The 26327-nt window shown below is 36.6% G+C and overlaps 2 protein-coding genes across 4 annotated transcripts; both read right to left on the bottom strand.

Annotated features, from left to right (window-relative positions):
* Positions 1-15247: 15247 nt before the first annotated feature.
* LOC119642117 (lysM and putative peptidoglycan-binding domain-containing protein 4) lies at positions 15248-25367 on the bottom strand. 3 transcript variants are annotated; one of them, XM_038041099.1, is made up of 5 exons: positions 25160-25367; positions 24578-25096; positions 24419-24504; positions 22302-22456; positions 22152-22243 (listed from the first exon to the last, which is right to left on the bottom strand). In XM_038041099.1, exons 1-5 carry the CDS (start codon positions 25171-25173, stop codon positions 22235-22237), a joined length of 783 nt encoding a protein of 260 aa, XP_037897027.1. In that variant the 5' UTR covers positions 25174-25367; the 3' UTR covers positions 22152-22234. The 3 variants fall into 3 exon arrangements, with proteins under 3 accessions (XP_037897028.1, XP_037897026.1, XP_037897027.1); XM_038041100.1 differs by lacking the exons at positions 22152-22243; positions 22302-22456 and adding an exon at positions 15248-15305; XM_038041098.1 differs by having other exon boundaries at positions 20694-22456.
* On the bottom strand, positions 22529-24161 carry LOC119642116 (26S proteasome regulatory subunit 7). The gene has a single exon (XM_038041097.1). The coding sequence runs from the start codon at positions 23925-23927 to the stop codon at positions 22626-22628; it is 1302 nt and encodes a 433-aa protein (XP_037897025.1). The 5' UTR covers positions 23928-24161; the 3' UTR covers positions 22529-22625.
* Positions 25368-26327: the final 960 nt, after the last annotated feature.

Genomic DNA, 26327 nt, shown 5'->3' with positions numbered 1-26327 from the left:
GCTGTTTTACAGTTTACAAGTGTTTATTTTGATGTCAGTGACAAAAGAACGCCGTGGAGGACCAAAAAACTTCGATGGCAAGGAATTGCAAAATTTATTCGGCGAAAACCCAGCCCAAACTCGCAAAAAATTTAGGACCAGCGTGGCAATCGATGAATCAACTGTTTCTACTAGTTTACATGCGGTGGGAAAGATCCAAAACATGGGAACACGGCCGCCATACAAATTGACCAATAATGCTATTTCGAACCGTTTCACCATTAGGGTTCCGTTGCTTTCCAAGCAAAAAAAGAAGTGTTTTCTGTAGCACATTGTGACTGGCAATGAAAAGTAAATCTACTACAACAATTCCAGCGCAAAAAGTCAGGGCCCAATCCAGGAGAGCCATCCGATACGGAATATTCATGGCCGTAAAGTTTTGCTGCGTTTATGGTGGGATCAATAAGGTGCATTATATTACGGACAGCCAGAAACGAATGAAGATGTCCTCCGACGTCAGTTGCTTAGCCGGCACGCAGTTCCGCAATTATGAAGAATTGCAAAATGGGTCAATAATTGGATATTCTGAAACCGATATTGTTCTTTCGACAAGCATGAGATATATTTTTATTAATACGTATTGTACCAATTGCATCCATAAATGCCTTTTGCAAGTAAAAAACTGATCAGAATGTAGGCAAGCACCTATTTTCAAGTGTTGTTATAATTTACTTTGTATGCATTAATTTTTTTAAATTCAAATATGACTGGGCGGAAAGATTAAGTCAGATGCCACATTTCATCAAAAAATATCTAAAAAATTGCTATCTGTTGGAGGAATAAGAGAACAAGATAGACGAATTTAGTTGCATTCAGAAAGTCATTGTGAATCGGTATACTAAAAACCGACCCATCTTTTAGTGAAGAAAAAAATGTGGGCTACGTACAGTAGGCTGACTTCACGCCAGTAATACGCCAGTTCCGTACAGTCCTTGTAGTACAAACGGTTTGGGGCCTAAGGGTTTATAGGCTTATAGCGGGCGCTAGGAGAGCCTTACTGACGCTCGGTTTTCAAAAATTACGGTCCTGTGCAATTTGTAGAGCAAATTTACAAATTACCACTGGCTAATTGTTGGATACTGCAAACAAAATTGAGGAAAATGGCGAAAGACTCGGATATTCAGGACTAAGTTCGGACAAGAGGTAATAAGACACGAATTAATAAATGTTCCTTTTTTAAAGTTAATTAAATATAAATATTTTTTATAATCTTATGTGGATGTGTGCAAGATCCAGAAGGACTTGAGATAGATTCCATTTTTACTACAACGATCGATTCTAAGTTTGTCTGTCCGTCCTTTTTAATCTCCCGTTGACATATTTTGATGAAATTTGTTAGATTGGCGTGCTTTAACCCAAGAAAGAACTGAAACTGGTTCGTATCGGGCCACCTTTTTGGCTATTTCCCCTGTAAAGCCTTATTTGAAAAAGTCGTTATAAGAGTAACTACACTAAGCGAGGCAATGCAGGGTATTAATTAAGTGTCCTACAATAATGTTTTCACTTATGTTTATTTTCTTTTTTTTATTTAACCGTCTGAAAATATGCCATTAAGCAGAACGAGACATAATTACGTAATAAAACTTTTACTTTTTTTTTAAATTCTTGTTGAATGTTATTTCGTCCTTTATGTCGACGAATGATGCTTGAATGATCTTCATTGAAGTTGTAGGCCAGCATTCGAGTTATCGAGCTTCCGTCGCCTTCCACGTCTGCTAGAAATGCCTGGTCGTCGAAATCCGGTGGTCGACCCCTTCCTGGCCTATCTTCGAAGCTAGTATTCTCAGAATTCAAACGGGCAAACTTTATCGTGCATCTACTTTCGTTGATTCGCAAAACGTTCGTTGAGATCGCGAAATGACTGCGCTGCTCTCCATCGTTTCTCTAACGTTCGCATCCATGTAAGGTACAGGGGTTCCGTCGGTCTGCTTTGAGCACTGCTTTCATGTAAAATCATAATAACGGCCTACGGTTATGGAGAATATCGCTATTATGCGAGAGAGAATTATGAAAAGAGAAAAAGTCCCAAGTCCGTCTGTGTGACATGAGAATATTTTTCCTTAAATGCTTGATCTTGTTGTTTTTTTTTAAGAAAAAGAAAAAAGAGGAGCTGGTCAGAAAAAGCAAACGTTTTGTTCTAAGTGGACGTCAGAAAAAAATGCTAAACGTTTAATGAAGTTTTGTTCATGAAAAATGGTTTTGTTTTTTTTGTTCTGCGCAATGTATATTTAATAACGGTGAGCAAAAGTAAGGGCGAACGGTATAAGCAATATTTACAAAATCACAGAAACAACAACACAAGAAAACAAGAAAATAGTCGTAACGTCTCAGCAATTAGAAGAGGAGCATCAGATTGGTACAGACAAAGGCACAAGTAGGGTGTGGTTAAGTAACAGATGATTGCCATTTATGTGCGCAAGATGTAAGCGCGAGTTTGGTACCACTGATAGGTGTATGCGTGGGTGTGCATATAGGTGGGATTAAGTGACAGGGAATACGGACTAACGGACAAAGAATGAGCCGACGAACAGCGAACACTACAAACAACGGGCCTTATAGACTGACTTACATCATTTTTCAGGTTACGTCCTGTGAGCAAGAATACTTTTTAAGGAAAAATAGGCCAAGCATGCGGCTGAGCAAAGCTAGGCAAAACCATAAAACTCTACCCAAGCATATGTGTGACAAGTTTTATTAAAGCGAAGCATATCAAGGAAAGACTTGATAATTATGCACCAAGCCAATAACAATATAAAAGTTGTCTTTTTAGAATAGTAGAACTTTCGAAAGCAGTAGCTATTATTTGTACTCTGAACAACTATTTGTTGTAGTCTAGCGACACTTTCTTTTTTCATCCCAACTCAGTTAACTCTTGACAAATGATCCAAAAAGATGTTATGCAATTTTTGCAATTAGTCATTAGAGCTATATATTTGTCGGACAGTTGACAAAATTGGAACAACAATGTCTCGGCTCGATGAGAAGTCAACACCAATAGAACACCAAGAACTGGAAATCTATAATCAAATGTCCTTATTATACCCTACATCACTTGTAGTACAGGCTATATTCTGTTTGTGCGGATGTACGTAACACGCAGAAGGGCTTACCCACCTTTTATTATATCGATCGATTCACAAAATGAGTCTAAGTCTGTTTGCCTGTCTTCCCGTCCGTCTTTTTGTTCGCCTGATGTCTCTCCATGTAAATTTGTGTTGAAGCTAGAGATCATAACCTTCGATATGGGGCGCAAAATTTGTTGCGGCTGGGGCAGTTTTATTCAACCCCCTCTCATATAACCCTTCCTACGAAAACTGTATCTTTGTAAAGTATAATGGCTTAATTTTTAATATTGCGTGGCAAAAATTAGTTTATAATAGTAAATTGACATAAAAATCAGTATAATATAAGTATTGCTCCAATACGCGGGCTTTCATGAGTACGTCTTTGCATGATAATAACGCGTAACTTAACAAACAACTGAATAACTCTATCAAGCGAAGTGGTGTTGGGTATCTAATAATCGATTCTGCCTAACTTGTTTTCAGGGACATTTTTGAAAAATGCTCCTAGTGATTTATCGGCAATTAGAACACTAACGTTGACTTTGTAGAGACATCACGATTCCAATTCCCCCTAGTCTTATATGATAAAAGAAGGCGTCAACAAAGCGAAACAAATAATATATATGCGTATTGAAAAATCTACCCCAAAAAACCACGCTTCATATATGTATTATCTGAAATGTTTTTGATTGAGTTTTCGCTTTTTGAAAACGAAGCCAATCTCAACTTTTTGCCTCAATCCTTCGAAACAAATAAATTTTTTTCACTCATGAATTTTATTTTACTCTTAGTATCAAGATCAAATATTGACCGAAGTGAAGGTAGCCCACGGCTATTACGGCTTTGCTAAAAGGTTCTTTGCTAAGTTACATATCGTTAATTTTGAGATACTCCCTTAGAATATGTTAACTCATAAGCTTTTAGAAGCTTTTAGAAATATCTTTACGGGATCAAAAAGTATAGATGAAAATGTGGAAAAGGTTTCACTTTTTTTTGAACATTTATCAATTTGTTCAACGTTTGGGCGTGCAATGTGGGCAGCTTGTTGTCTCCATTTTTCCGGCTGTATCGATTTTATCGAAAGGGGGGATCAAAATGGTCCGTTTTGAAAGAAATAGGTATGCGCAAAACATCGGTAGCTCCAGTGTTGAGAGTAAAATTTTTTAAAATTTCAAAAACAAAAACCACTTGGCATGTCAAAGAAAATTTTAGTATATTTTGAAGTTTAAACATTGCAGTTGTGTTCTGAGCAAAATACTATTGATAGGTCCACTAGGCGCACTGTGGCTCCAATTACTCTGTGCAATACCTTTGTCAACATAAACTTAAGCTTTGATGTAGCCCCAAAGAAAAAAATCCATGGCTGCCTAATGAGATTGCAAATTATTGGACATTTTCACACCTGAGAGTAGACAAAAGAATATATTTAAAACTCGTTATTACATTTTTAACAACTAAAAAAACTATCTTCGTTTGTGACCACATCTTTTGTACCAGTCACCGTTGTCCTAAAAAAAGTATAAGAAAGAGGAAAAACTAAATTTCCATTCTATCTAGTGCTGGATGGGAGAGGATGATTTTTTCTATTTGCAGACTAAAACTAGAAACCTTTTTTATATGATTTATATGTCGTACTGTATGAGTAACACGCGAATTTATGAGAAGATCAAAGGTACTCACAGTATTTGTTGCATAGGCGTTGAGACGTTGCAGGCGTATCCTTTCATTGGTTCGATTCATTTCGAAATCCACTCTGATAGATGGACAGATGAATATAGCCACGAATATATATATTTTATGTGGTCTGTGAAGCTTCCTTTTGGGTGTTACGTATAACTTCGATTCATCTCGAGACCAAAGGTCACCATAAAGACCAAAAGAAAAATTACTGTGCAGAGATGTGGCGGTTTCTTGTCCGTAATCTTAGCCTCACCATTAACTGGATTTATCGAGAAACTGTTACACAATGTTGAATAAATTTAAGCCGAAACTATATGCTATTATTTTATAATATTATTTGCATCCAAATGCATACGCTGCGATGGTGGATGACAAATGTTCATTTATTTATTTATTAATTGAAAGCTATTACCATATTTCAACAATCATTTTTCTTTCAGAATATAACAAGTAGATCAAAAATAAACAAGAGTTAAATATCTATCTTACAAGAAAATTAAAACCAATTAAGCAAAACTTCGATCGTGTATCTGAATTGACGTTTTTTAGAAATGATATAAAAGATATGAAAATTAACATTGAAAAACCGGAATTACCCATAAAAAACGCATCACATCTGAAGATAGTAGAGAAAAATTACAAAGTGACTTTGATGGCAGTATTTCGAGAGATGAATTTGTGGCACCTGAAAAGTTCTTAACTAAAAATCCAGAAGCCACATCAAACCAAGTAACGAAACAACCTGCAAAATCCGACAGAAAAACGAGAATCGCATTTCTCCATATTGAAAGATTATGTTTTGGGGTATAGTTGCATATGATTAATATATTCGTAACGTCTTCTTCTATAATGACCATGCAGGATTCCTATAAATTATGTAACCTATCTGTTTGACTTCAGTGCGCCAAATCTTGCGACTTCCTTTTGTGCAAATGTAAGTCGACTGGAAGTTTCCCTAGCTAGCATATAGCGAATGAAACGCTGCAATTAACACAAATGAATCTTTCTTTACTCAATATCTTTTATTTTTATTTATTTTCTAGTTTCTTAATTTTCTACTTAAGTTTATGAATAAAGTTATTTAATGCTATGCTCAGCGTAATTGTAAATGGAAGCGGGAATTGCAGTTCGAAAAGTTTTGAACTGTGTCATACTTTGCCCGAGTTTAGATGATATCAATTCGCACGGAAAACAAAAATCGATTCAAAGATGTTCAATTCAGAAGGGCGAAAATAACTTTAAATGGATTGCTTTATAAAAATGTATACTTGCAGTAACGTTGAATAAAAATTATTACAATCGTATTTGGAGTTCGTTTGTCCAACATATTTTAAACCCTGAACTACGTGGAGAATCTCTATATTACTTTATTAATCAACAATTAAGTTGCCGTTTAGAAAAGGATAAAAATATTGCAAATCTTCCTACTATTACAAATGATCAGTAAGGAAGTTGGAATAGCTGAATTGTTGTTAAATAAAATTAATGTCGAAAGTATATCCTGCAGAACAACCGCGGGAATATTCAACATTTCGTAGTTATTCCAATATAATAAAATCTCGTTGCGTTGGAGAAAAAATTTTAAGATATCATCGCGTTCTGTCCTTTCATCAAAAAAGCAAGTGCTTTAAGTTCAAAAGGGAAAAATACTACAGTCTTTAAATTGCTACTATCTCACTATCTAACATCTCCATAGACGTAGTTAGTGCAGACTATGCCAAATATAATTTTTGCGATTCCGTTATACCTACTCATATTACTTTTCACTTTAGAAAAGAGAAAACTGAATAAAAATAAAGCCGATATGAGAGCACATTTAACATTTTTAAAACTTCGGTTTTTTTGTCATTATTAATGTACCACAGCAATGATTCTATTTCCACTTTCAGTGGGGTATTTATTGAAGTGGGAAAACTAATAATAAGAATTCAAATGAGAAAGAATGATTGAACGTTTGAAATGCAATATGGTGAAATAGGCGCACCATCCAAAATGCACTTTATTTTTTTCTTCCTGGAAATTTGCATTTGCATTGCTAACGAACGACCCCCTTTCCTCGGGAAATTGAGTTGAGTTGAGTGAGGAAATGGCACCCATTACATATGCAAGGAAACGTTGAACATGTGTTAGTGATTGAGAAGTGTGTGTGTTTTTTTTCGCTATTCGCATTGGAGTCAGATTTCTTCGAAAGACACTGCTCGCTCTTGCCACGCAAGATTTGCCGTCCATGGCACCTACCAGTTAAAGCTAAGTCCCGCAAACACTTTATCAACCACCCTTTTTTACGGGATCATGTTAGCGCGCTTCCTATGATAGAATCTCAGTGGAATACACTATTAGCTTCCACACCGTCTGCTTTTCATAGCCTCTCTTTCTAAGCGCTGTAATTCTTGGAGCACTTGCTTACGAGCTCGCTTGTGGTCGTCCATTTCTTATTGCTGCGAGTTATTAGCCACAATATTTCACTGGGTTCTACTTGAGTTCTACCATTTCCAAACCTTTCACAGTGAAATGTAGCTTTCCTCTTTGTAGCTCTGCATCTTTGTTTCTTTCCGAGCATTCCGGGCAGTTTGACGAGTTGTCTTGCCCAAACCTGCACACGTACTTCCGAAAGCAGCCATGACCGGTCAAGAACTGAATGAGATAACAATTTACCTCGCCGCGTTGCGTTTCAGTCCATCGCGTTATGTTTGGGATAAGAACGAAAATTCATCTTCCTTTCGTTGTTCGTTCCCATCGCGATTGCCAGATCCTAATCAAAAGTAGCCCTTAATTTTTTTTCATGGATTTTTGGAAGCAGCCATCAGTGCGACGCCGTTCGTGGATGCGCCTCATTTCGTCGGCCAAAATATCGAATGGCATGACACCTGCGGCGCTCTCCGACACTGTTCGTACTCCGCATATCTGCCTTAGCGCACTTAGACAATATTGTTATGGATTTCGCTTTTACCAAGATACAGTCCGTATCACTGGATCGTGGATATTTTGATCAAGAGAAATACACTTCAAAGTTCTCTGATTTTACTACTTTGTCTTTCACAACAGTAGAAGTATTTATTTACAATTATATTTCTTACATGTATTATTCACAATTTATTTTGGTCGTACTCTCAGCTCAAATGTTCTTGCCCGACTGACTCTCCCTTCCACAAAAATTCTATTTATATACATTTTTACAAGCTATACCTAAATTTATGGTTTTATTTCTAACGCCAGCTTGCTTTTCCTCTAATCGTTTTCATCGGCCTGCATCTGCATGACGCGCCTGCGAATGTGTACTTAGCTTTTACCTGACTGCTTTTCCGCTAATCGTTTTCACCGGCCTGCTGCTGAATGAGGCACCTGTGAATGCTCATTTGGTTTTTCCTTCTGTAGGGAATTTATTATTACGAAAATTACTTAGCTGACATTAACCGGATTTGGGATTTTCGTAACAATATATTACCGCCAACTTTCGGTACACCGATTTCACAGAGAGAGCCCCAGCCCAAAACTGGACTCATATACAACAAGACAGAAGTTATTACCCCGGCTATTGTTTTCCTATTACTGGTCCTCCAATATGTGACATTACCTTCGCCAAAGACGCGTGAATGGCGACAGCTTCCTCTGCAGAGTAACCCACGTGGCGCTTAAAGCTGAGTCGATGGTCCAACAAAGTATCTGAAGACAGAAGAAAATTGCACGGTGTGTTGCCCGACTCGTATGCAACACCTTTCCATAAACTAAATATTTCCGTAAAATAAATATAGTTTCCAAAAAACCAAATATTTCTGCAGGCTCATTTTCTCTCATTTATCAAAATGTTAGGGGCCTAAATTCAAAAATTAGTTCTACGTTCCTAAATTCGGTGAGCACGGAGTTTTCCTGTTCGGTCTTCACTGAAACTTGGTTAAAGCCGGGTCTACATTCGTCGGAACTTTTCCAAAATTCGTTTTAAGTTTTCAGAAACGATCGATTGTATCGGAATGGTGGTGTTTTAATTGCCATTTCTTCGGCAGTCCCCTCCTATTCATTTGAATTTCCAACTACTCCCGTCTTGAATTTATCGCAATTCGAGTGAAATTTCCTAATAAACACTAATATGTGACCTTCTCCTATATTCCCCCAAATTCGGATATCTCTGTATATAAGAAACAGCCCGCCCTCATTTGTGAAGTGGCCAAGCAATCTAAACTTACCGATTTAGTCATTGCGTTGGGTGACTTCAATTTGCCTCAAGTCGCTTGGTGTTACAGTGATAGTTCTGGCTGTTTGATTCCTACCTCAACATCTGGTAGAACCGTCGTGTTCTTTAATGAATTGTTTGACCATAATTTAGTCCAATACAACAGTACCCCTAATTGCAATGGTAGATTGCTTGATCTTTGCTTTCCCAATTTTCCTGAGATTTGCGTTAATCGTTGTCTTCCGTTTAGTTTACCTGAGGATCCATATCATCCAGCATTGAGTATTTCCTTTCATTACAAGCATGTTGGTTCGTTGAACTTCTATAACGTTCCAAATTCAAATTTTTCATGTTAATTTTTATTATTTCCATTAAATCAATGTTTCCATGTTAAAATCACATCTTTCTCATATTGTGCTTGATTTCCCAATGGGAAGTACTGATAGCTTACTGTCGTCGTTCTACAATATATTAAATCAAGCTATTTTTGCATCCGTTCCGGTCAGGCAGTCTCGTCCTCGAGCAAGCGTCCCCCGTTGGATTAATAGGACAACTAAATATTAGAAGAACAGAAAGAACACGCTACTCAAAAAATATTCGAAAAATGGCTTTGCTCTTGACTAGTTCGCTTACTCCGTGGCAAGGCGTAGATTTAACTCACTCAACCACCAATATTATTGCAGATACTTTCAGTTCATTAAATCCTCTCCATTTGTTAATGCTAAATACTTTTTTAAGTTCGTTAATTCAAAAAGAAAAATCTCCTTAAATCCCTCGCATGTGTCTTATAATGGTTCTGAGTCCTCGGATGATTTTGAAACCTTAAATCTCTTTGCGGACTACTTCCGACAGAACTTTTCAACTGCCAATTCTGATTTATCGGCAAACTATCCATATCCGATATCTAATTTGATTTCAATTCCTAACTTTGTAATATCTGAAAATGACATTTTTAAAGCCTTGAGTTCTCTAAAATGTTGTTGTGCGCCAGGACCTGATGGAAATCCATCATGTGTACTTAAATCTTGCGCTGCCGAGTTATGTGGTGCGATCTCAAAGATTTTTAACTTGTCCTTGAATTTAGGTGTTTTCCCTTCGTGTTGTAAGAGTAGTTTCCTTATTCCTATCCACAAAAGTGGCAATAGTCAATTTGTCGAGAACTACAGAGGCATAGCCTAAGTTGCTCGAGCGAATTGTGACTCAGAATTTGGCTTTTGCCATTAATTCGTATATTTCTCCGCACCAGCACGGCTTTCGAAAAGGACGATCTACAGTCACCAACTTGACTTTATAAAAAGGCGGTCCAAAGAGCTCGATGATCCCTACCCCATACTCGAGTATGCCTCTGTTGTGTGGTCTCCTTCATATAGGTGCTATGTAGATTCAATTGAATCTGTTCAAAAGCAATTCTTTCTGTTTGCCCTTAGAAATTTGGGATGGGATCCGATTGCCTCTTTTCCTCTCTATGAAAATAGGTTGCTTCGGCTGTCCTTACCGTCTCTTGAGAAACGTAAGTTTGTTCTTGGCGTTTCCTTCGTAATCAAATTAGTAAATGGTACAATTGACTCGCCCGCATTACTTCGTGAGATAGGCTTTAATGTCCCTAACCGCTTCTCTAGGCACTTTATCTTCATAAAGCTTTGTCAATGCATATATAATTACGAACGGTTTAACCTGCTCAGAGTTGTTTGCAAGAACCTAAATAATGTCTGTCACTTATTGTCATTAACGAACTCTTTAACGTCCATTAAAGCAAAATTGTTTAATACGCGCGATTTACCTATGTCGTTCTGGAACTAACTTTTAACCTTAAAAAGTTATTATGAGTCGAAAGTTAATTGGTGTTAACTATTATCGGTTGCCAAGCTTATGCATGTTTGCGATGGCTTAGGCATTCACTTGCAATTTGGTCCTGTACCGGTTGTAGGTGTGGCTCCATGCCAGTTGTGTACATGCTTTTTTTCTTTTTTTTTTTCGTTCTTATATGTTTTATTGTGCTTATACTAAGTTTTAATATTAATTAATTTAAGATTTACTTTAAGAGTCAACTGAACTCGATTGCCATATTGTTTTAGTTGAGTTTGTTGTATAAGTGGCATTAATAAATAAATAAATACGCTTTTGGCTGCTTATTAACATCGCCTCTGTTTTATCCTCCACTAGCTGTGTCCCCACGTCTTCTGTCCCCGAATGCCGTGCTCTCCTACTAGCTTTCTAGCAGCCTTTAGCCGCATGCTAAGTGAACGTATTTCCTCATTCTATCAATAACTCGGATTTCCTCCTTTGCTTTTGGCTTATACGAGCAGGCTTGCTGTTTCTTCTCCGGCCTGCTTTGAGTCCAACACTAAATTGGAAATACTTTCGTCGAAGCAGGAAACATTCCATTTCAGGCCTGTGGTTTTGGGTTGTCTACTACCCCTGCCTTTCTTACCTTTACTGGATAGGAATATCGGCTGATGGTCACTATTCGTGTAATCCTCGCTCAACTGCCATCTAAACTTTAAAACTAAGACATCGCATGTAAACGTCAACTTTCGCGCCCACTCCCGCTTTCCTGAATGTATCTTTACGCCCGTCATTGAGGACTATTACCTGCAGCTATGCAGAGGCTTCGAGCAGACTGTGTCCTCTGGCATTACAGGCCCAGCTGCTCCATTCTAGTGCCCACGCGTTGAAGACGCCAGCACTACAAGCGCCGGTGTAACGTGGACGTCCACCACGAGCTCATCTAGCATGTGCTGGAACTCCCAAAATGTCCAGTGTAGCTGCGTAACAGCTTCAGAAGTAGATTACTGACATTTTGGCTCTTATTCTCACTTTCACCAAACTCCTTAGAGGTTGATTTGCATTATTCCCACTTGCGTACTTTATCTGCTCACTTGCGCAGCTGACATTTCCCGTTTCCCACCACGTGCTTTGCAGCTAAATTTGTGTATCCATGTAGAATATGCAAGAAGACTCCTTGTCGCGGTTTTTTGCAATGAGGCCTTCCTCTCCACATCTAGGACTGGCTCTTCGTCGGTCAAACTGAACCCCGCAACGTTTCGCGATATATTCGAACTCAAAGCTTCGAAAGCATCTAACCAATCTTCTGCGCTCTCTGACTCCGCAGATCACCCAACCTATGCTCGATTTGCCGCCTGCCAGTAGCTTATCGGCTTCCTCCCTTTGGAGGCTTATTACTGTCGTCTTATATTCACCATCTTTGCGATTGTCACCTCATACTGACGCTTAAATGCTTCACATATGTCCTGCTTGGTAATGACCCTATCGATGTCTTTGCATTCAACTGTCTGCCGTTACTTAAAACAACTGACTGCGGCTTCTTCTCCCAGAAAAGAACCCGCTTCTCTTAGCTCTTCCGTTTTCCCCCCGATCTGGTTAAGTTTTCTGCACCACCTCCCAAGCTGCCTTAAATCGAATTCGGTTTTGACCTTGGAGCATATCCGCGTAGTAAGGCTCCCCTTTAGCTGCTATAACAATAGCATCTGGCCTTGCCTTCGGTTTTCTGCCTTCTGCCTGGCTTCTTTCGCTTACCTTCCCTGAGTTTAGTCACGGCCAGGTCCGGCTGCGTTCTCTACGCCGAGGTTCCTTTCAACAGCGGCGATATTTGTGAACCACCGTTATTTCGTTCAACCACTCTTTGTGTATGTGCGACAACGTTTGGGAGCTCTTATCATTAGGCGTCCGGTATCTTTTGTACATCGTTTTGATGCCGCCCATGCCGTTGTTGGTTTATGTGCAAGTGTGATGTGGTCGTAGCAGGGAACTGCGTAAGTTTCTCCATATATATACTACTGATGATGGATATAAAATGGATCGCTCTTAATCATTTACCCCATTACGAAAGCTGGTTGCATATTAATGGTTCCATATTAATAGTTGCTTGCATGTATTTTGACCATTTTTAACTGGAGAAAGATGAATGGAAAAATCTTAAAACTTGGAGTCTATAGGTTGAAAATAGAAAACCAGAGGCACTGATGAACAGACAAGCTTAGATCAAATCAGAACCAGTTCCGAAAGTAATCGGCGTAGTAAAAGGTCCGTTTACATGGACAAACCTTAGGAACTTACAGGCATTCAACGCACGTTAAACAAAGAAAACAATTGCTACAATATATATTAATCAATAAGTTTTTTATCATTTTCTACAAGTTTTTCCCATCTCTCTGGCAACATGGCGATACCCTGTTGAAAGAACCATATTGATTTGGTATCGATCCAATTATCACCCTATTTTCCCGCTCCAGCAGAAACCGCGTGCCAGCCACACCATGCTGCATTGATCTGAATAAGCGATAATCAGAAGTCGCTATGTCAGGTGAATACGCTGGACGCGGCAGAACTTTCCATTCGAGCTTCAACAATGTATCCTTCACAACTCAACAAGGAAGACTTTGCGTTTGTTAAGCGCTATTGCTTGTTTGTTCTGATACATGGTTCAATTTGTTTAACTGCCGTCGGCAGACATCTGCAGTAACACTTCTATTCGGTTTTAGCAGCTTGTAGCATAATACAATATGAAAGCTTTTTGACGATGAATATTCCGATTCGGTGTCGATATGCATGTCGTGGTAAATCCATTTTCCGTCCCTGGTTCGAATACGCCACAGAAAACTCTTCTTTATTTGCTTGATAACCAATTTAAAGAAACCACAACATTTAAAAGGTTCGAAACGCCATTTTCATTCCGTTCGTCTGGTAGCCGTTTTCCGCCATTTTGGATCTTTTCCATCGCTTGTAAATGTCTTCAAACATTTGATTCAAAAACTGCTAAACTGTTCGAAAGTTCTCTCTGAGTTTGAGCTGTATTTTCATTGTCCTCGAATTTTTCTGGTCCTCTTTCAGACCGCTCGTTTTTATTGCCAATTAAACCATTGAAACCGCAACTGAGAATTTTGATATATATGATGGAGCACCGTCATCATGAGGGTGAAAGAAAGAAGAAGGCATTCTGATTTAAAGCAATACTTCCCAAATAGTTTCAATTCATCCTTAAACTATTTAAGGTCATGGCGGTAAAGAAAACTGCCGAAAATTTTCTTTTCGCTGCTTTTTCTTTTCTCATGCGTGCGCAATGCATGTGTAACATGAAATGTTAGTTAATACTAACTAATAATTAAATATGACTGTACACATTTTTTTTACATTTCAGACAAAGACTGAAGAATTATGAAAATAAAGTGCAATGAAATTGAACTGGAGAAAAATGAAATGCATTCAAAAATTTTCAATTCGCATACTTCGGTGCCGAATTCCAATTATGACTCCGATGGCAGGTTCTATGGCACAATTTTCGCATGGATGCGGAAGGAAGACCGGGTTAGAGAATTACACCCAAACCAAACATCGACTAAAAGTCATTGTCCAATCATTCGCATAAAACAGAAAGCTTAATATTTGGGCAACATATGAATTAATGATAAGAAAAGGTAATCGTAGAAATTTCCTTCTGCCAATCGCTGCTGAAACAAGAGTAAATTGGAATGTGTCTGAAGAAATTAATAATTCGTGGTATATACTACATACCGTATCCGTTTGTGTATTGTTTTAGGTCTATTTTTGCCCAAAACCTGGTGCTGGGGTAGCTCTGTGGCTCCATGCATTGTTTCACAAGAAATTTCTTTCTTTACCTTGGTTTTTCTACGTTTATCTTCTCCTGTTGATCATCGCTGCAGCAAAATAAAATTCTTGCAGTTTTCTTTTGCTTTTGGTAGTTTATATAAGGTTGTTTATATTTCGTTACAATATAACTTAGTATTTTTTCTTTGACATTTACCATTTTCCTTTTTCTTCTAATATAAATCCACTTTTCTTAATCCCAAGATCTTTCACCACCATCATTGTAACCGCACCAACCAGACCAAAACGTCCACTCTTGACTTAACTTTGGCTTAAGCTAATTATTCTCAACTTGTTCTTATTTTTCTTTACTCCAATTTCTTTTTACTTAATCCTAACTCTCTTAGCCTAACTTTCTCTAGCACTCCCCCTCAGAGACGAAGAACCTGTGAGGCCAAAACGAGGGACGACCTTAGTTCCACACAAACTGATAAGCTTGAAAGATAATTGTGTCCATCTCAAGGCACTCGTATCCTCCTTGCTTACGTTAGATGGTTTCAGCAAACACATGCCATCCAAAAATACTAAGGCTATTAATATAGTCGATTTACCTATGTCGTACTTAAAGTAGCTTTTAACCTTAAAAAGTCGTTACGATTCCAAAATGAATTGTTGTTAACTATTATCGGTTGCCAAGCTTATGCATGTTTGCGAGGGCTTAGAGGTTCTTTTTTTTCCAACAATACTTTTAACCAGCTTAAAATTTTAACGTACTCTAGAAGAGTGTGCTGAAAGTAAAACAAAACCGACAAAATTTGGATGTTATTTTCTTTCTTTTTTTATTAGATATTTGATTTATATCTAACTCTTACACGGTAGTATTCTTTTTGTTCTTTAATTGGCATTTCATTTGTTCGATTTATAATTTGTTACAACCTAAGCCACTTGTGATCCAATAGTATAATTAAAAACTTTCCTTGAAAAGTTATTAATAATTACACGTTATTTTTCTTACAAAAAAAAAGTGGGTTTTCGAAACAGCTTCTTTTTTTGTAATTTGAACACTTGAGAATTTTTATAATAGCGAATGCCAATTATATTTCGTTATATAAAGAACAGATTTTATTCTATTCCTATATTCAAAATTTATTAAAAAGTAGATAAAATTTGATTTTCATGTAGTTAAGATAGACAACACAAAACATTCATTCTCTCTTCGTTTGTCTTGCGGTTAAGACGTATTTTCGGTTGATTTAATGAGTAAGTAAATAGCTTGTAAGGAAGCGTTCTGCTCCCTTACTAATTACCACATAAATCAATTAATACTAAGTAGATATGCAGTAGCGTTTCCTATGCTTATCGGCAAGGCGTTTTCGGGTCCCTAGGTTTGAGAAGGTTAATATAGAAGTAATGAATTCACATACCTAACGGTCACCAAATCCTGAGTTAGCGTTTTACAGAATCATACCGAGTAGCAGTTACAATAGAGCAAATAGAAGGATAGGCATACAAACAAACATCGCGATAGGAAAAAGAGCTTATAAAAATACGCATACAAGCAATAGGCAATAGGAAGAAGGGTTTTGAAGTTACGCATAGCGTATGTAGGCATACTTAACGGTTCTGCGGCTTATAAAAACATTGTCCGATCAAACCTAAGTTCGCATACGCTTTGTTCACATGAATCAGTACTTAAGATAGTGGTAATAAATACAGGTAAACATTGTCCGATCAGACCTAAGTTAGTATACGCTGAGATCATACGAGTTTGTATGTAAGGTAGTATTAACGCTAAGATATACGTAAGAGAAGCATTTTTGTACAAGTCAGAGCTGAACGAACATGTTCGATCAGACTTAAGTTAACATACAGAAGAATAGATACATAAGAATAACAAGTCAAAGCAGCTATGTAACGGGAAAGCGATGGTGATCGCGACTATAAAAGAGCACGTAGCAGCACGCTCAGCCTTTCAGTCATGTCATAGCAGCCAAGGAAACTCGCGGTACGGAAACGTGAAAGAGAAAGTATAGTAATAAGCGGGAAAGAATAAGAAGTATTAAAACGTTCTTCTTGTATTTAAATAAATAAAAACGTCAGACCGAAACCGAAGGTCCAAGTAATCTTTATAAATATTCTTGGAAAGAGTCCTGGATTGGCTGAGTACACCCTGCCCAAGAAGACACGTTACAAGCTAAGCAGTCTACGTATATTTAATTGCTATGTACTATTATGTCTTTCCTCGCATAATCATATAAAGGTACTGTGTTTCTTTTTAAAAATAATTGTGTGTTATCTTGTTATTTAAAAGTCCTTATTTTATGGCGTTTTATTGAACTTGATTGAAGTTCTCCTGAGCTTGTCTTTATTTCTTTCTTCGTGTGAAGTGATTGGTGACGGATCTGCAGTGATTTATTCAATCCCAAATTTGCGAGTTAGAAGTACGAGTCTGAAGTGTGTGCGCTGTGAGCTATTTCTTTATTGTCGACTGAAACTGTTTGCTTGTGAGTATAGCACCTAGCAAGAAAAGCAGCAAATGTTATTCATGCAATAATCTAATTGATGGAGGTGTTGGTTGTGAGATGTATTTAATATGGCAACACGCATGCTGAGTTGCTAATGTCGAATCATAAAAAGCATAACTCTAGTCAGAAGGGACAAAATGCTCCAACTTCCATTGATTCCATTTATTTCAAATAAATCTTTGATGAATTCTCTGTAAGACGTCAACTTTCAATGAAGAAACCATTGACAGAGGCCGCAATTGCTCTTAAATGGGAGCTTAAGCTACTGATATGATTAAGGTTAAAACGGAATCATGTGAACAAAGAGTTGATCAAATTTAGGAGGATTTAGAGTTGAGATTGCTAGCCATGAATGCTTAAATTAATGCATTGTGTAGAATGGTAAAGAGGTCAAATTTAACTATCAGTGGGTTGCCTGAGGGTCTAAATGACATACCTGGAACACACCTCTGATTAAGATAGCAGAGCACTACTCACACTTGATGGGCAAGTACTTTAAGAACATTAAAATACACTCACTCTATGCGGTAAACTGTGTAGGCCCTAAATTTATACAATACAGCGGCGCATCTATCCCAACGATCGTTGTGCGTTTCAGGTTTGTTAATGCTATTAAGCCTTATGCTATTCTGCTGCTATCTCATGCCAATACTACGAAATTGGATCTTCAAGGATGTAAGGAAATACAGCCAGGGCATAACATCCATTACAAACGCTGAATAATGTGCTGGATGTAATTTGCAGAACTGGTAACCAGGATGGCATTATTTAGAGTGGTTGGTGTATTGCGGGATTTTAAAGTAGTGTTGTATAAAGTATTTTTACTGTGGATAAGTTGACTAACCCTAATTAGGGTCCCGTTGCGTTGGTAGCTCATATGTTGTTGAATCGGTGAAATCTCTTACTGAACAGATTAGTATGACGCATATAAATTTTCAAAATTGTCAGAGTATTAAACCTTCTTTTCGCTCCGTGAAATTTGATAAATTCAAGGCTCTGGTTATGGACAAATTTGATCTAATTGCCATCTCTGAAACGTGGTTAAAACCCCACGTCTCTTGTCGATTAGTGTCGAGAACATGTAGTCATCTATATAGCCCATGACATTAGTTTCAAGATCATTTTTTAGGGGCTTCAATACGGTGAGCTTGAGTCGCTATTCATGGAAATAGATGTTGCAGTAAGCGTTCCTTTTGGAGTAGTCCATTTACCAAATCGTAACATGAAAATTTCCATTTAGAGCTTTTAACGCAGTACTCGAGTATTATTATGGTTGGTGATTTTAATTGCAACCTCTTTGATATAACTAAAGCTAATGATATTAGATCTGCTTTTTCTAGGTGTAAGCTTCTTATATCGCACAAGATAAAACCTACTTACTGGGACTTAGCGCACCAATCTACGTCTCTGGTTGACTATTGGCTGCTTAGTGATGATACATTGCTTAACTATTCTAATCAAGCGAAATACCCGCTCATGTTTTATCGTGCATTGATCTATGCACGCTTCAAGTGTAGATATGCCTTTTCCGTGATTGAATACAGGGACTTCAAACATGATGACTGAAGTGGGATCGCTGCTTGTTTAGGTGAATTTGATTCAACCACTTTTTTTAATATTAAGAGTGTTGAGATTCAGTCGGAGCACTTGTGTTCTGTTCTGTTCTGTTTTGGCCGCCTCTTTGCCCGACTCTCAAGCAATTTTACGTTTTTATATATCACCTGAATGGTTTCACGTTTTAACCCACTCTCCGAACCAGGAGCGATTAATAACTGGACTATTTTGTGTCCCGGTGCAGGTATGTTACCATCCAAGATAGACATCATGTCAAAGTTAGCAGTACCCCTGTCCCAACAATTGCTTCAAATTGCTTCAAAGCAAATTTGGTGGTGGGCCTGCTATTAATGTGTTATTTGCATGCGGAAATTGTAAACGCAGAGCGGAAATGCTTACCAAATGTCAATGCTATGAGCAGACAGTGTTTACACGGTATAGCGACGCCGAATTAGATTCATCAGCCATTTGTGCTACTTCTATGAGTTAATTACGTAAGTGACAGCGATTTGCCCTAGAACTGACACATAAGGATACACTAACATTGAATGTATACAGTATTGATGAAAATGCCCATGTGATGAGATTAGGAGTAACGCTCCAGGGATTGATATACATAATGATTATCTCTACACAATTGGAGAAATAACAAGTTTTGATTATACTTGCCCTGTGTGCCGATTAAATTTACATCCCAAGATTTGGGAAAATGTTTATATAAATGATGTCTATACAAATATAAATTTTTGAAGTGTTTAATTGCATTTTGGAATTTTTGGTTAATTTGGAGCAATTGGGTTTGTTTCAACCAGTCAATAGAAAATAGTTCATAATACAAATGTTGTAAATGTTCTAACTGAATAATCTTTAAATTCTCAATTAACAGCGATTAACCCGACTAAATCTAAGGCGATGCTTTTCGCGAATTTGAATCGGTTCAGCTCTCACTTAAGTATCCTTATTGGTGTATCCGGTATTGAAATTGTTGACCTACATCAATGCTTAGATATATGTATTGATAATAACCTTACCTTTAAGATTAAATTCATTCATGGGAAAGTTGTCGGTACATTACAATGTACTTATTCCAAAGTACCATGTATCGCAGTGTATTAAATTCCGTCTTGTCCATGCCCTTTTGATGGGCCACCTTTTTTATAGGCTGGTAGTGACTGCTTGTTCTAACTTTTTGAGGCTTAGTCGAACTCTGTGTATGGCTTACGTCGTAGGGAGCATGTGTCTGAGTATGTTAAGCAGTTGTTGGGATGTACATTTGAAACATTCTCATTATGGCATAGTCTTGTTTATTTTTATTCCGTTGCTAAATGTGGCGCTCTTAATATTCTTTATGAACTCTACTAAAACTCCACTATACCTTTGATTAGGTATACGTGTTTTGAGAGATTTTTTGGTCCATGTTGCGCGTTGCTGGAACTATTTACCACTCGACCTTTCTCACTAAACGCCTACCGAATTAGATTAGTTGGGTATCTTATCACTGTCATCTAGTTGATAATATTGTTATCGAAATCCCAAATTCAGTTCATTTCAATTAATTGATTTTTCATTGACTGCCGGTCGAGGAAACGATTAAAGAATTGCAAATTGCTTATTTCAGACTATATAAATTTAGTTTCTTTTTTTTTTTTTTGGATATATGGAATCATTGTTTAAAGTAAGAGATATGCACTTCATTTACTGCCCTTGTGCTTATTTGATTTTTATTCTCTTATGTTGAAGTTTGAATTATTATTATTTTTATATACCTAGTTCCACTTTATATTTTTTGTTTATGAATTCAGTGCGAATTGTACGGTGTGTTAACTGTAGTTGCTTCAATACTTTAAATCGGCACTTTAAGGGCTTTATATTGTTTCCTCAATTCTTAAATTCTTTAATAAAAAGATTTATTAGGAAAATCTCTTCGAGCAAAAGCATATCAACAATATTAATAATAAAACGTTAACATGACATTAACATACGCAATAAAGTGAATAATCCGCCGCTGATTAATTAAATTTTACAAGAAGAAAATATGAATAGTTTTGGTTATCGTCCGAATTTGCCCGAATTGGCAGAATCAAATATTGTTTCTTTCCTATCACACTTACCCCTTCGTATTTATTTGAAGATCTTATTCACTCTTTCAAAATTATTTTAAAAAAAATAAGATGTTCACAATTTAGATATGTAAAGCAGTATTTATTTTAGCAATTTATTTGGGCCATTTCATCATAAGTGGTGAAAACCACCATCTCGAAGGCGGGATTCCAATCCCATGGAGAATTTTCGTCTGTTTTTTTAAGCATTGCTCTATACATTTGAGCAAAACTTGTAAAAATTTCTTGTTTATTCTTTTAATTCTAAGACTTCATGGAAATAAACTTATGCGCTACGTAGATGCTTACGCAAATCTATAAGCTAGCATAGTTGGTTTTAGAAATTTATCTAAGGAGGATAATGTTTTAAAATAATATTTTAATGTACTGGTTTTAAGCAATCTATGCTGTAAAAAAATTAAAAATCGAAACAAAGTGGCACCACTTAAAGCTCATTATAGCTTGATTATAGCAAATCAGCCTAAGACATGGGTTTCACCACGCAGTTCCACGGCCGCTGAACATTGAACCCATTTGACATAGAACATCCCAGCCGACGCGAAGTTAGGTCGCATAAATCTATCAGCAGCAACACTATAGTCGCTACAACACCATTTCTGTGTTTCCCCAACAGGGGCTCAAAATCAATTAAAACGATGATTTGATCGAATATTGCTCGCCCGACAGAAACCAAATCTACTTTTCAGATAACATTTCGACAGACACAAGTTCGTGAACTACTTCTACGAAATGTAGACCTTGGCAACGAAATTGCCGCATATATGCTCAATATATAATTTCTATAAAGTTGTTTTAATATTAAATCAATCATGGAGTGAATAATTTATTAGAGATACTTTAAAGTTTCTTAATACTCAAAACTATTTTACTGCTTAGGTGAAATTTACTCGTAAAATTAATTAGCTACTATAGTTGCCTGATTTTGTTAAAATTTACGTTCGATTTTGTTAATATGAAAAATTTGAGTTTTAACCAAATCGTACCCAAATTTCCAAAACCCGTACCAAACCAAATCGTTCCAAATTTTAACAAAATCAAACTCACATTTCTCATACTAACAAAATTGAAAGCAAATCCAAACGAATCCAAATTTTTCTTACTTTAACAATATGTAAGGGTATATAGTTAATAGACCTTCAGCGGTAGCTCTCTTTGTGAAATGTAAAACAATGTCTGACTTTCAGATGGAGGTGTTTAATCTAGTTATATACAAAATATTTTATATTGCCATTGGAAAAAGTTTATTTAATAATAGTGTATATGTAAACATATGTATTATTCTTTACCATCTCGATTCCTAATCATCGTTAAAACCAACTAAAAATTCTTCATCTATTATATTTGCAAATTTAAGACGGTATATACTAAATATATATATACAAATAAAAAATAGTTCGCGTTTGAATTTTCTCGTTCGACAATGACTGCACGTATGCATGAGATATCAATGATTTATCATTCCTGCTTGCAATGTTAATGATCCACTGACTGCAGTGACGTTATGATGTACATGTTCAGCTATGTACACTACATAAACGAGCGGTATAACAAAACATAAGATCAAAATGAATATAAAAAGGCAAACCCAAGACATATCACAATCCGAACCGGACCAATTAATAGTACGCAATGATGGCCCGCGTATACGATGCACATTCAGTACGTCTGTGCTATCATCTAATGTATCAGTTATAAGAGGTGCTGAGGCGTCTATATGACTATTGGCAGTTATATCAGGATCTATGAAACAAAATGTAATTTGAAAATATATTTTACTCACTTAGTCTAATAAAAGTTATTTATGTGTATATATATTTTTTGACTCATAGATTTGGGAATTTATTCTGAATATAAATTTTTCGAAAAGCGATTGCCTCACAACAAGTCTTAAATACAAACTTTAAGCAAATTAATTGTAAGTCATGTAACGTGGCGTAGCACTGAACTTGGCATAACTCTTAATAACTTTGTTAACTGCTTCCAAGAAATCTTTCTCGGTAGCTACTTTGCGTCGAGCGCGTATAGCAAACATGCCAGCTTCCGTACATACGGATCGTATTTCAGCTCCAGTAGAATTGGGACATAGTCGTGCTAATAATTCAAAACGTATGTCACGTTCTACGGACATTGAGCGAGCGTGTATCTTAAAGATGTGCGTACGTCCTTCCAAATCCGGCAAACCAAACTCCACCTTGCGATCTAAACGCCCCGGGCGCATCAACGCTGGATCCAGAGTATCTGGACGATTGGTAGCCATTAACACTTTAATATTACCTCGTGGATCAAAACCGTCCAACTGATTTATCAATTCCAACATTGTACGTTGCACTTCATTATCGCCGCCAGCACCGTCATCGAAACGTGCTCCTCCGATAGCATCAATTTCATCGAAAAATATAAGACAAGCCTTTTTGGAACGAGCCATTTCAAACAACTCTCTTACCATACGAGCTCCTTCGCCCACATACTTCTGCACCAGCTCGGAGCCAATTACACGTATAAAGCAGGCATCAGTACGATTCGCTACAGCCCTAGCGCATAATGTTTTTCCTGTACCCGGTGGACCGAATAATAAAACACCTTTAGGCGGTTCTATACCCAAGTTGACAAATTTTTCCGGATGCAGTAATGGAGTCTCCACCACTTCTCTTAGCTTTTCTATTTGCTCTTTACAACCACCCACATCACTGTAAGTTACATCTGGCTTATCTTCCACTTGCATCATAGTTACGGTGGGATCAATTTTGGGTGGTAGGGGAATATGAATCTGATATTTATTACGATCTACCCCTACACGCATGCCCTCTTCTATATCAGTGGGCGCGACTGAGTCAGCCAAATCAACCACAAATTTTGCAAATTGCTTAACATTAATAATATATTTCGGATCATCTGAATCGGCGTTTATTATCTTAGTGCAACGCGCTACTTGGAGAGGTTGTTCGTTCTGCAGGATTTGTTTGTCAGCTGCCAAATCCCATAGAGCGGGTGGTGCTAAACCAGTATCGCTTTCCTTAATACCAGTTAATTCATTGACTTGCTTAACAGCTTTTTGTATATCTTCCTCAATAATTTTAATGGCTTTATGATATTGACTTTGGCCGTAAGTCTTCAATAGTTCAATATCTCCCTCATCCAGAGATTTTATTTCTTTATCCTCTTTCTCTTCATGCTTAATTTTTCGTTGATCATCGCCCAAATAGTCCGGCATTTTTAGATAACAATTTAGAAAATTTTAATAAAATCAAAATTTTTCTTCTTTTTTCTCGGTATTTGCAATGACTTTACAGATTACAAAAGCTGTCAAACGTTCGCACACGCAGATGCATTTATCACAGAGTTGCATAAAAAACGGTTCAATAGAGTGCTTTATATGAATATAAAGCATATAATTACAACAAAATAGCGGCAAATGGCGAAGTGAAAGAACCATATGTGTGAATTTGTATGAAATTGAAAAAAAAATCCTGAGCATTTTAGATCAAAAGTTTAAATATTAAAAAAAAAAGAAAATTTTTTTCAAAAGGCTCCATATGTACATAGGACGACAAAAATGTGTTTAAAAAATGAGTTAACTTGTCTATCTAAGTAAGTCACTGTTGCAAATTTAGATACTTCCGTACACTAATTACGGGCACTTAATCTTTTAACAACTTTGCTTCATAACTCTTTAATTATTTTTAATAGGCTTGTTTAACGTACCTTTACCTCTGCAAATTGCGCTGATATTCGCCTTTAATGTTGATTTTAGTATTATATCGTTTATATTTACACTTTCTCTACCATTGCTTTTAGTGGCGGCGAAGAAAAAAAAAAAAGAATACAAAAATATGGCAGAAGCGAATATAAAAATACACTCACATCGCTGAAGGACTGACAGCTGTAGAGGCGTTTACAGAAGCTACCATTAACTTTTCACTTAAAATTGCTTCATTTTCTTGTAAAGGATTACGTATTAGGCTACTTAAACCACTACTACTGCCCGGACTTCCATCATTATTATAACTGCCAGCAGTGTTTTTTACAATTTCGGGGCTGCTGTTTCCACTTGTGTGAACAATAGGAAAATTATCTAGCAATACATTGTGTACCGTCACTGGAATTTTTACAACTTTATGAGCATGTATCTCATTCTCTTTATCGATCTTATTAAGACGTTTGATGTCAGCTATTGAGCAATGAAAACGTAACGCAATAGCTTGCAAAGTGTCTCCAGGTTCAACTTTAGCTTCGATGCTGTTATCAAAACGTTGAACTGTATTGCGAGATAAACGTGTTAAAATTTCCATTTGCAATACATCTTCCACTTCCGATGATCTGGTAAATGGATGGGGCAAATATGTCGAACTGAACATATCGTCAGCATTTTCGTAGGAACGTCTATAAATTGAAAAAGAAATTCTAAGTCGTCAGTTTTTTTTATTCCAAATAAATATTACTAACACATTTCTAAGCATAATTGTATGATAATTGTTTCAACTGAACCAAAAGTTTAAGTTCCTTGGAATTTGCACTCTTTTTCTTAATTAACAGTCGCTACAGTTTAAATTCTTGTTTTCTCTCTTCTATATGATTAAAATTAAATCTTGTACGTGGAAATTAGCAAAAAACTCGAAAAAGAAAACAAAAAGTAATTTGCTATGATGACTATGTTTATGACGTATATAATAAAAATATCGAAGCACAATCGCCAGAAGAAACAGCTGTGAAAAACAGAGCGTGTACAAAAATATTAAAGGAACTGCCGAATATCTTGGACAAATAAAAATAATCCTCTTTTTATAATTTTTTGGATGTGAAGGTTATCGTAGATCCTAGCCCTCTCGCCAGTAAATTTTTATCGAATTGCTACTATTATTGTCTTTATAGATAAATATACAAATAAAAGAAATATTGTCCTAGAAATATTAGAAATACTGCCTTAATATATGCATTCAAATTTTTTAATTTTTATGGTCTTATTTATTTATGATTGATTTATTATTGGAATTGATTTAATTTATTTTAGTATTGGAAATTGAAAGAGAAGGTAAAGAAAAAGTTGTAGCAATTTTAAAACTAAGTTAACTTAGGTAATAATTTAACTGCATGATAACAGCATTAACTATAGCGGGTAAAAGGAACCGATTCAGCTGATTTTCTCTAGCTGAATGATGGTACCAGTTACAGACTTACTCCGCAGTTGCTCTTTAAATTTAATACGTTAGCCTAAAAAAAATGAATTGAATACCGATTCACCACTGCGCTATAAGCGCTTGACGAATAAAAAATATTCGCCGTATCGATGTAAAACCAGCTGATACAATGTTAGCATTAACAATGAAAGGTCTCATGCAAGAAAATTTGCTAATATCATGACATTAGTTGTAAAATAATGAAAGCATTGTTGAATTTTATTCGGTATAAGCTTTTATCTCCTATTCGCAACTAATTAAACGTACAATTGACTTCTTCTTGCTACCAAAGCAGCAGCAAACAAATAAAAGATAAGCTGAATTCACTAAAAGAAAGTCAAAAAGGAATAGAACATACTTCGCTTTTTTCCCCTTTAGTTTACAGATTTAGGAAGTTTTTTAATAATTTGCCGTTTTATCAGAAAATGCCTTTTTTT

This window comes from Glossina fuscipes, unplaced genomic scaffold (assembly GCF_014805625.2).
Source record: "Glossina fuscipes isolate IAEA_lab_2018 unplaced genomic scaffold, Yale_Gfus_2 214, whole genome shotgun sequence".
Lineage (NCBI taxonomy): Eukaryota > Metazoa > Arthropoda > Insecta > Diptera > Glossinidae > Glossina > Glossina fuscipes.
This window is presented reverse-complemented; position numbering and strand designations above follow the sequence as displayed.

Excerpts from the sequence above, each read along its gene's own strand:
- LOC119642117 (XM_038041098.1), bottom strand. Across the intron at positions 24,505-24,577 it reads GCTGTCAGTCCTTCAGCGAT|CAATGGTAGAGAAAGTGTAA; the intron begins GTGAGTGTATTT and ends CGCCACTAAAAG. Across the intron at positions 22,457-24,418 it reads CGCAATTTGCAGAGGTAAAG|ATCCTGATATAACTGCCAAT; the intron begins GTACGTTAAACA and ends TTTGTTTCATAG.
- LOC119642116 (XM_038041097.1), bottom strand. The coding sequence starts at position 23,927 with ATGCCGGACTATTTGGGCGATGATCAACGAAAAATTAAGCATGAAGAG.